The sequence below is a fragment of the Centruroides sculpturatus genome, unplaced genomic scaffold (genome assembly GCF_000671375.1).
Source record: "Centruroides sculpturatus isolate CEXI.00-Female unplaced genomic scaffold, Cexi_2.0 scaffold392, whole genome shotgun sequence".
NCBI lineage: Eukaryota > Metazoa > Arthropoda > Arachnida > Scorpiones > Buthidae > Centruroides > Centruroides sculpturatus.
Window position 1 is genome coordinate 170,047 of NW_019384894.1, and position 12,116 is coordinate 182,162.

Consider the following 12,116-nt stretch of genomic DNA (forward strand, 5'->3'; position numbering starts at 1 on the left):
TTTTTCCTTGGTTGCAAAAACCAAAAACACCAGTGCAATATGTCCTATTAATAAGCTTAGTCCTCGCAGACAAACATTTAACAAACTGTAGAAAATAAGGACATAGAGACATATGAATTAATTGTCCTATTATGTATAACAGTACACTTAACAAGACAATATTTTAAATATCTTTGAACATTTAAAGTTACACATTCTCCCATTCATAAACTATGCCATCTTGTATGCTAGTGTTTAAAACATTGTTGTATTAAGTGTACTACTACACTGAAGAGGATCCAGAAATCGAAACTAATTTATAAGAATGATAACAGAGTAGTCTTCTTAGACTTGGTGGTGGTAGAACAAAACCGTTAGTTCTAAACATATGTGCAATTTTTAACAAAATGGGACCTAAATAGGGTATTGGGGGATGTGCTATTCTTAGGTTTTTCTTATTAGAGAGAAAAGATTGCGGAAATAGTTTATTCTTAACACGGTTCTGAAGAAATGTAAATTTAGAGCGTGAATAACCAGCATTTAACATGGCATTATAAATGATACATAACTCATCTTCCACTAGTGACTGAGTGACTGAGTAGAAGGAAGAAGGTATGCCTTCCGTATTAGAGAAGAAATAGCAGAATTTTTGTAGTGTGATGGCTGGTAAGCAGTAGCAGGTACGATTTGCAGTGCTTTTTTATTTCTATGATGTACAGTGAATGTAAGCTCCGGAGACATACATATGTCTAGATCCAGGAAGGAGATTCTATTGTTTTTTTGCTCTTCAACGGTAAAATTAATTGAAGGTTAAATGGAGGCTAACATTTGCGTGAATTGTTGTAAACTCTCATTGGAGCCGTCCCACGCAATTAACACATCATCGACGTATATACATGAGAGGATACTGGATAGTTAAGGGGGCATTAAAAGCTCGATGTTCTATATTCCTCATAATCAGTTCAGCTAAAACAGGAGATAGTGGGGAACCCATTGGTACACCTTGCATTTGTTTATATATTATGTTATTTCTCTATTTCCGTCTGTTCCGCATTTTGAGGCTATCAGGCTGGCAAATACTCTATTCCTCAATTCTAGTCATCCAATATCACATGTTCTACACTTGCGAGAAGCTCTTTTTCTTGTCACTCATAATAATTATTTCCAATTTCATGGGAAAATAAATAAACAAATGCAAGGTGTACCAATGGGTTCCCCACTATCTCCTGATTATGAGGAATATAGAACATTGAGTTTTTAATGTCCCCTTAACTATCCAGTATCCTCTCATGTATATACATTATGTCAACGATGTGTTAATTGCGTGGGATGGCTCCAATGAGAGTTTACAACAATTCACACAAATGTTAGCCTCCATTTATCCTTCAATTAATTTTACCGTTGAAGAGCAAAAAAAACAATAGAATCTCCTTCCTGGATCTAGACATATGTATGTCTCCGGAGCTTACATTCACTGTACATCATAGAAATAATAAAGCACCGCAAGTTGTACCTGCTACTGCTTACCAGCCATCACACTACAAAAATTCTGCTATTTCTTCTCTAATACGGAAGGCATACCTTCTTCCTTCTACTCAGTCACTCAGTCACTAGTGGAAGATGAGTTATGTATCATTTATAATGCCATGTTAAATGCTGGTTATTCACGCTCTAAATTTACATTTCTTCAGAACCGTGTTAAGAATAAATTATTTCCGCAATCTTTTCTCTCTAATAAGAAAAACCTAAGANATAACAATGGCCAAATGGCCAAGTGATTAATGTGTTAGTCTATGACTCTAGGAGACCTTATTCACGCTCTAAATTTACATTTCTTCAGAACCGTGTTAAGAATAAATTATTTCCGCAATCTTTTCTCTCTAATAAGAAAAACCTAAGAATAGCATATCCCCCAATACCCTATTTAGGTCCCATTTCATTAAAGAATGATAAAAACAATAGGGCAAGTAATGATTATTTTTATTTTATTAAAAAATCTTTTACCATTGGTCTAATAAGCTTAATCTTGGATAAAGAGTCAAGACTTACGAAAAACTATAAATTATACTTATAGTTTCTCATAAAGTACAAATCATTTGCAGTAGGATCCTTATGATATATTGTTATTCCTCACTATAATGACTGAACAAAAAATACCCACTAACAGAAAAAGTTGTTGTTGGTTTATATAAAGGCCAGGTTTTTTTCTTTATTTGCAATATATATTATGCTACAGTAATGCTGTTATATTAAAATTTTAAAGGGGTTTGTGTATGCCATTATTTCATTTTATGTAAGTCAAATAAACTGAACTTTTGGCACAGATTTCATTATACAACACACACACATTCTTACACCACACTATCTTCAAAGTAAGCACCTTCTGCATCTACATAATTTTGGCAGCTTCTATACAGGTATTTTTTGCATTATCTTTAAGGAGTTTTGTTCTGTAGATTCCTCTTTGCTGTTTTTTAAAAACCTTTTTATATTAAGTAGCAGATGCATCTGTAAGAGCAAAATTGTGAGACTATATTGTTATGTCCTTGGTCAGATATTTGCCAACCAAGAACAAATAATGGAAGCCACAGCAAGCATGGCCATTAAAAACATTACAAAAAAATGGCTTCCAGTGCTGCTTCGGCAAATGTCACAAATGCTAGCAAAAGTGCATGGCCATAGAAGATGCTTATTTTGAATGTGGTCTTTAAATACTTAACTATTATAATAAAAGTTATATTAAAAGTTCAGTTTTTTTGACTCTACACATTCTGTTCAAGAACAGAATTATAGTCTTGATATTTATATAAATAAACAAATGCATAAAAAATTAATAAATGTACCAACCTAGGATATAATGTCCTGATGCCATTCCTTTTACTTGAACGTCAAAGCAACTAACTTCTAATTTTTGAGTCAAAGGATAAGAAGTCATAAATGCATGAGGTTGAATTATAGTTATATATAAAAATGGAAACAGCTTGGAAGGTTGTTTAAAATAATCTTTTGATTGAATATCTGTATCACTCTCACTCGAATCTTGTGAACCATCATAACCTTCTTCTTCGTTAAAAAGAAAGATATCACTTTTGGTGTATTTTGGAACCACACTTTTGAGCGGACTAGAATCAGTGGATGTAGTTTCTTCCTTTTGCTGATTAATTTTTTTCTGTTGGAAATTAATCACTGTGATGTCATCATCTTTACCATCTGATGTCTGATGATGACGACGACGCAGTCTTCGCTTTGTACCAGAATGAAGTTTTATTGGCACTGCAGAAAACTCATCAGATTTATGACCAAACATGGTAATTGACAGGGATCCTGCCGTTATGAGAATTTCAAAGGGAACAAATTTATTGACATGTGTTTGGTTTATCTCTGTCGTTGGAAGAATTCCTATTCCTGAATGAAAAAATGGAATTTGATAGATACCAGGCTGTAATATCGAGCATTCACTGTCTATGCCACTATCCATGACCACTTCAAATTTTTGATTTTGTTTCTCTCTTTTCAGTTTTTTACTAAAATTTTCCAGTTCATTTAGACTTTGTAAAAATAATCCAATATTATTTTCAAATATATCACAAAATAATGCCATTTGTTGGATACTCAAATATAAATCTATTTCATTTATAAGATTTAATTCTAAAGAATGGCCACATATGAGAATATCCTGTAAAAAACAAATAAATATTTATTAAAATATTATAAGCATTAAACTTAACTCATATTACTACATAAAAAAATATTAACTTTTATTGCATACAAAACACAAACTGTATAAATTTAATACAGTCTGAAATTTTGATGGTATCAAAAATAAAATGTTATTACTTTTGTTCGGAAAACATTATGTAACAACTTACAGTGAGTTTGCTTTTTATGAAATGCATATATTCTGCAGAACTTCATACGTGAAATTTGCATTAAAAAAATCGGATTTCTCCATCCAAATACACAGTTTTAAAATGACAGGTTCTGACCTCCAAAATAAATGTATAAAAATGTTTATTATTGATTCATCTTCATGATTATTGATTGACATACTCAAGCAATTTTGCTCTGATAACTTGGATGGTGCAAGTGCAAGAGTTAATGTAAACATTCATCCAGTATTTTTCTTTTTTTTTTGTTTCCAGATACGTTATTTTTATATTACTTAATTACTTATTGTTATTCTGATTTTGTTTTCTCACATCATCCGAGTCAAATCTGAGCAATAGAAATAGATATTAGTTATATATCTTCTCATATAATTTGTGCTTTATTTTAAATGTTTTCGTCTAATTAAGATTTTCTTACAGAATGCAAGATCTATTAAAAATAAATGTTTGTATCTCCCTTCTATCTTAAACAATTTCTACAACATATATGTCTTAACCGAAAGTTGGTTTACACAACAATCTTATGATATTTTTAATTTTTTGGATCAGCTGGGATATTCTTATTTCTCCCAGTCCTATGAATCCCATTGAGGTGGTGAGATTTTAATGATCTTTCTTGAATGTATGAAGGTCTCAAAATTTTTGAGTATTTGTATTCAATCCTGGTAGTAAAAATACCAGCATATCACATACTCTTGATCTCCATCTACTGTATGCCCCACATCAATCTAGAGAGAGAAGATATTTGCTGTTTTGCATTGTTACCTCCTGTGTTTGGACAATTATTGTAATCATAAAGTTATTTTATGTGGTGATTTCAACTTATCCAACATTGCTTGATCCCTATTGAGCCATCTTTTACTTCCTCCAATTCTGAGGAAATTATTTTATTAACAAAATATTCTATTTCTTTAATTTTGCCCAAAATATTCGTTTTTCAACATGACACAACTCCTTCTTAGATCTCACTTTTACTGTAAATTGAAAGGTGAATGCTTACCCATTCGTGGGTTTAGTCTGATCATGTAGCAATTGGTTTGGAATTATGTAATGGTGTAGTAACTGATCAAGCCTGACAAAATTTAAGAATTCCTTTATAGTCTCAATTTAATTATAAACATGCCTCAAGATTTATTTGTTCTATAGATTGATCCATTTTTAGATTCCCCCTCCATGCCTATACAACATATTACAGATAAAATTTATAACATTTTTACCTGATTATCAATAAATTTCTTCATTACCATAAGATAGAAATACCCTTGTATAGACAGTTCTCAAATCAATTAAAAAAGTTGAGAAATATAATCAGAAAACAGTGGGCTAAGTAGAAACATAGCAGTAACCCTTGTGACATATACATTCATAGAATTCTCCAAAAGCAGTTTTATAAGGAATGTCAGAATGCCTTTCAAACTTGTTTTAATAGGATAGTGTCTTCTTTTTCCTATGATCCACATACCTTTTGGGGATTTATCCCCATGTTCTCCCAAAAAACCACCACTAAATCTAAACCTATCCCCAACAATATGATTTATGAAGTATATAAAAACATCAAAGCTAGATATTTCCAGATATTACCAGACACTGAATTTGGTCTCTTTCTTTCTATGAGTTCACCTATAATTATAGTATATCCTTCTTGGATATCATATCAGCTATTGGTAAGCTAAACATAGCCCAGATCACATTCCTGCAATATTTTATTTAAAACTTAAGCCTACGTCTGCTGCCAATTTATCTAAGCTTTTTTCTATGTACTTCAATGAGGCCATGAGCCTAATCAGTGGCAGTCATCTACCATAAAGATTATACCTAAGAAAGACAAAACTCTTATAGACCAATTTCTCACTTACCTGCAATGTTAAAAATAATAGAAACATTTATCAAAAAATATATAACATGATAGCATCCAAATTGTCACTAACACAACACTGCAGGTTACAACACTCCACCACAAGTACTAATCTACTCAAATACTTTATTTACTATTTTAAATATCTTTGAAGACCAAAAACCACTTACGTTGTTTACCTAGATATTTCACAATCATTTGACTCTGAAATTACTTTGAGAATATTTTGATATCAATCTTGTCTTGCATACTTGGTTAAATAATTACTTTTTGTTCAAGACTTTGTTCAAGATTGTATTGGGAGATTTTGGATTCCTCAATTTTTTGCCAATTTGTAAAATACTGAAGGTTTGACTTTTAAGTGAGCTATTTTTCTCAGCTCACATCAATGGCCTTTTTAATGATATCAATTCTTAGGTTATTGCATATGCTGATGACAATAAACTTCCAAATCATAATCCATCCGAATTACAATCTGACCTCATCACTCATTTTTGGAGTTCACCAGAGTCAATTTAAGAATTAATTTTCAAAAAACAGTTGTAATGAATTATTCACTTATGCATAATCCAATACCAATAATTTACTGTTAATACACATGTCCTAAGGTATGTTATAATGACCTAGGTATCATTTTTGACAAAAGGTTGTCTTTCAAAAATCATGTAGATAAGGTAGTTAAATCACTGGCAATCCATCATGGAATTCTATGGCCAGTTTTGCAAACCTATTTCATCAAAAACTGTCTTGAGATCTGTTTTCTTTACAAATATCCAATCTATAATAGACTGTGGTTTGCTTATTTGGTCAATGACTGCACTCCTTTTTCAATAAAGTTATCAAGGAAATTAATAAAGTCTTCCTGCTATACAGACTCAGTCATGCTCGATCTGCCACCCCAATATTAAAATAATGCATTTCTATTAAACAGATCTACAGTATGTTAATTCATTTGTATTTTCTGCCGAAGCAAGGCAAATTTCAAAAATAGGCAATAAAAAAACCAAAAACAAATGAAAGTTGCCAATTTACCACAGAAGAGTCTGACAACTCCTAAACAAAAGATATGTTACTGGTATATCTTTAACTGGTATATTTATTTTAAAGGTTAAATTGCTGCCATTACCCTTTCATATTAAAAGTCCTACCAGAGTGCAAGTAACAGAGCATGTTTAGTTATTACAGTGCTTCTACTAAAAATAAGCAAGAACTTGGTGCATGATCATTGATCAAAATATTTCAGCATAATGATTTTGCTAAATTATTATTTCAAATAGGAAAAGTTTTGAGAATTTTTAGAGCATTGTCATTCTATTAACACTCCTCCACCACATCATGAAATTCGTATGTATCCTCCTTCCCAGCACAGACATTGTATTTGAATGACCCTTCTCAGCCCAAAGGCTTTAGAATGCATCATCAAGATTCTCATTTAAATTTATGTATGATGATCAAATGTGTCATCCCAAAAAAAATGTTTGATATAAGTTAAATCTTGATTCTAGCATTACATTTTTTTTTATTACTAAGTCTACTGCTCTAGAGGCCCAGAATTGAATCCGAGGGGTCAAAAAATCCGGAGGAATTTTTCTGGATGTTGGGCCCTGTCCCTCACCAGTGACCCTATTGTGAGATAGATGAAACCCATTATGGATAAGGAAAAAACCCTTAGTGCTCACAGAATGAAAATAGTCAAATATACAAATATAATTCTTCAAGAAATCTTAGTCGCTTTTCACATAATAATTCTTGGAAAAGAGTATAATATTCTATCATCATCATCATCTTCCTAATTGTAAGTTCCTTTCCATGTTATGTGTTTTTTAAAAAATCATAGGATAGTATTTATGATGACAAAAAGTTGTTTATTCATTCATGTGTTAGCAGCTTGGCAGAAGTTAATTACTGACAGAAATTGAGCTACTACTTTGACACCTTCATCTTCCAAACAATACTTTAAATCTCAAAACAAAACAAGTAATAATTTCCTTTATACCAACTTCAGCTGGGTTGAATGTCGAGGCCATTCTAACACTATCTGTTATAGCTATGACAATTACTTTACAGACAATGGAACCTCCATATTTATTGTAGATCTAAGGACATACTTTTTCTATACTATGTTCCTGCATTACTGTAATATTTCATGTCATACAATCTTCACGTTCACATGGAGGATAAACTTCAAATTTTTTGCTAATAAAATGTAAATGCTGAAATATGGAGGCATGTAACTCTAAAATTGGTAAAATAAACTTCTTTACATACTTCCTCAATATTAATTTTTAATTTATTTTATTAATTTATTAAAAAACATTAAATATTATGACTGACTTTTAAACCTCACTATAATGACACTACCTGTAACCAAACTTATTTTTTTCAAAGATCAATTACAGTCTTTTATCCATATAGATTAGAATATTTAAAAATGCATGTTTTAAAAATTTAATGTTTATCATCATTGCATAAATTGAACTTGTAATATTCTTACAAATCCAATTTATTCAATGATGATAAACACTGCTACAGCATTTTCAAATTAAGTAAGTTATCTTTCAGTATCCAATGGGAGAGTGGATTCAGGATGCCCAGATTTTGGTATCCGTGAATGCTCAAATATTTGCAAACAACCTATATACATCTCCTGAATACTTTAAATCACCTCTATGTTATTTATAACAACTAAGACAATGTAAATAGTTGTTTAACTTTTTGTTTAGTGAATAATGACAAGAAAAAACTACATATTCTGTGTAGATGTAACCATCACAAGCTTAATTATATAGTACCATATTTACTTGATTACAAACTAACACTGATTGTAAGGTAACCCCAGGAAATGAAAATTTATTAATCAAACATATGAAATAAATTTTATACCATTTAATTGTTCAATTACTATCATCAGATGATTCAGATTCATCATCACTAAATTCTTTGTCGTGGTCTTGTACAGAGCATCATCTTCTGTGCCATCAAGTTCATTCGAGATCAAACACTTTTTAAATAGGTCAGTGACAACTTCTATAGAAATACTTTTCCATGCATGCATAAGAAATTTGCAGAAACTTATCTGTGGTGGCTTCTGGAGATATTTTTCTGAACTTTTGACTATGTCAATAAAGGGTGTCACCTACTTTACCAACCATATTAATGACACCAATTCTAAGCTGAGGGACATTTTTTGAACCATGAAAAAATTTTTAAAAAGTCAGCTTGAAATCAGCAAAATACACATGTAAGAATGACATAAAATTCTTTCTTTCGACACTTAGACTGTTTTTGTTTTGAATGAGAAATAAAACATAGAATAAACTGCAGAATATTTGAAATACAAGCAAATTCAAATTTTGATTTTTGGAACTTTTTAGAATTTTTTTTAATCATATTTTCAATCGCAGTTAATTGATTTGCAAACACAAAACTGCAGAAACAGAGACAACTATATATTGATGTTAGTAAAATATGAAAAAGATAAATGGTTACTACAGATTACAAGATATTATAAAATTTAGAAAAACTTGCTTTTACAAGAAATTTCTCTATAATTGAATTTATAACCTAAATTAGTATGATTAATTCACAATTCTGTCCATTCTTTTAATAGCACAAATGATTAAAAAAAAGAAACAAAATCAAATATCATCTGTATTTTCACAATTCACAATAAGTAACTTGAAATCTTGGTTAGTCATAACTCTACTGTACTTTATTATTTTTTATAAAATATTTGAATTCAAAATTATAGCTATAACAATGGCCAAATGGCCAAGTGATTAATGTGTTAGTCTATGACTCTAGGAGACCAGAGATCAAATCCAGGCAAACAAGTTTCCCGAAATTTTTCATGGGCACTCATTAGTCATATTCATCAATTACCCGGCCAAACCTACAGTAGGTACGACTTCAAAATTGAATATTGCTTGACTTTGGAGTTGTCATTAAACCAAAAGTGAAGTCTGTAGTTGGAAATCTAGCAAAGTTGAGGACAGTAAAAGTAGCATAATTTCTTAAACTCTACAGTCACACTGCCAGCAGACTATAAACTGACTCTTAAAAATAAAATAATTGGATATAAATTTGCATTTTAATATATTTAGTGCATTAGATTTATTTTAAACAAGATAAATTTACCTCTAGATCTTTTCCATCTTCTTGTTGTGGCAACTCGTACACAATTGCAGGAGCAAAAGTAACTTGGATATCAAACTGAGATAAAATAGGTATACAAGTGATTTCAATATCTTCGTTTAAATCTTGTTTGCACTGTAATCTGGTATTCCATTCTAAAGCCGGATTTTCTCCCATTATTAATACAGACGAGGCATTTTGTTCATTTTGCAAATTACTGTGCAAAATTATTTCCTTCCACTGAACTAAATTTATTAAAAAATTGATTATTATTATTTTTAACTTTATTTTTAGAAAACAATTTATCTTACCTGCAGTAATAGCTAATCCAAAAATATCCAACTGATATTGTCGGTCTTCAATATCGGATCCAGGAATATTTAAAGTTCTCGACTGTTGAGCAGCGTGATATAATTCTTTATGTATAATGATACGAGATAGGGGATTATCGGCCTGTGGTATCATGTTGATTGCACCAATGTGAAACAATATTAAATCGGGATTCGAATACATCGAAATGTTATTTCTGTCCTCAGAAGGCTCGCTTATATCTTTAGTTTGAATGTAGTTATCGACATCACAACTAACTGTCCTTGGTAAGAAAATTCTTATAGTTTTTGCATTAACGTACAGTAAAGGTAATCGATGATTATTGGTACTCCATCCAATCGGCTTTGATGAATTTACCGATATTGGTATTACTTGCCTCTCGATTAAAGAAAATAATGGGGAAGCAATTTGTGAAATAACTGAAAACAAAGGCATCCAAAGGACAATATCAAATGGATGAATCTGTATGTCAATTTCACTTACATAACGCTCCGACTGTTGATTAGTAAACAATTTTTGAATATCAGATTGTTTTTCACCCATTGAATGACTTTGATATTTTGTCGTTAGTTTCTTTTTAACATTTCTACACAATGCTTGTGTATATGTTACAAGTAAAAATGCATGATTCTGAAGGTCACACATCTGATTAGAAGAAGAGGAGGTTGATGAAATGTTGGCATGTTTTGGCGATCCAATATGAATATTATGAGTTAATTTATTATTAGAACAGAGTACTATGCCTCGAAACGGACCTGGTATCCATTCAGTGTTATCTTTACTACAAAAAAAAAAATAATTATCAATAAGACAAAGTAGTTTCCTTGTATTTTAATTAATATGAAAAATAGACTCATAACAACAAAAGTCACCCAATGATAAAGTTTTTCTTATGACATCTACCAGATATCAACATATATGCTAAAGTCAAAAATTCAAACTGTAATGGATAATCTGTAGTAAAATAAACACTATACACAATTTTCCAGCAAGAAAAGTTTGTGGAACGCCTCTTGCTGGAAAATTGTGTTTTCAGTTTATTTTATAAACCTGCGACACTGTTGTAACTTATTGAGCCAAGGTTACCACGTTTGTTCAAACAGTGCAAATTCATATGTATTGTGGTTTTGAGCAACAAAATGTCAGCAGTAGTCATATTATATAAACGAGCCTTTAGTGAACCAAGCCTCAAAATTGATCTTTCATTATCTTTTTATTAATTAAGATTGAAGCCTTTTGTTAAATTTATTTTTATCAACATCAAAATCTGTCATATTTGAAGTTAAAGTATTAATATATGTTAACTTAAGGTAATTTATCAAATAACATTTAATACTAATTTCATAATGAATTTTACCTTTTTTGAAATGAACTGATATTAAAAGAAGAAAGTTTTCCTTTTGCCTTCATGTATATTTCTTGAATATCCAATGATAAAGTTATTTCTTCAGCTTCTAGCTGTAACCAGGAATCTATAACAAAACGTGTATATATTAATATCAAAATATATATTGCATCTTTACTAGAAATATATTTAAATATCTAAATATATTTATATATCTAACTAAATTTCGCTAACACTTTAACTACAACTTTATATATACTTTTATTTTATTATTATTATTTTTTTTAATGATCTGAAACTGTGCCTTAAACTTTGTTGCTGCTTCGAACACAATAAAGTGCAATAAATTAAGACACTTGGCAATTTTTTCATCTTTTACTTACAAGGGGACCTTACGGTCTCGGAAATTCAGTTCGGGATGAGACTTGGCAGGTTAGTAGTATACCTCAAGGGTGTCCACCCAGAAGAATTGTAAAGCGCACTAGCCAGAAGATTCCGAGAAAAAAGGCTCTAAAATTTTAAGCGCAGCTTATATACCGATCGATTCTACCTTATGGTAGTACAGCGAAGTGGCTCAGTCCGTAGC

The 12,116-nt window shown here is 30.8% G+C and overlaps 1 protein-coding gene across 2 annotated transcripts in view; it reads right to left on the minus strand.

Moving 5' to 3' along the window:
• The window catches only part of LOC111631343 (vacuolar protein sorting-associated protein 13B-like), a 132,076-nt gene that overhangs the window by 75,469 nt on the left and 44,491 nt on the right, over positions 1-12,116 (minus strand). For both annotated transcript variants that reach the window (XM_023375568.1, XM_023375569.1), the window contains exons 17-20: positions 11,543-11,657; positions 10,167-10,966; positions 9,859-10,100; positions 2,827-3,655 (exon numbers count right to left, since the gene is read on the minus strand). In XM_023375568.1, coding sequence (XP_023231336.1) covers positions 2,827-3,655; positions 9,859-10,100; positions 10,167-10,966; positions 11,543-11,657 — 1,986 coding nt within the window. The remainder of the gene's footprint in view (positions 1-2,826; positions 3,656-9,858; positions 10,101-10,166; positions 10,967-11,542; positions 11,658-12,116) is intronic.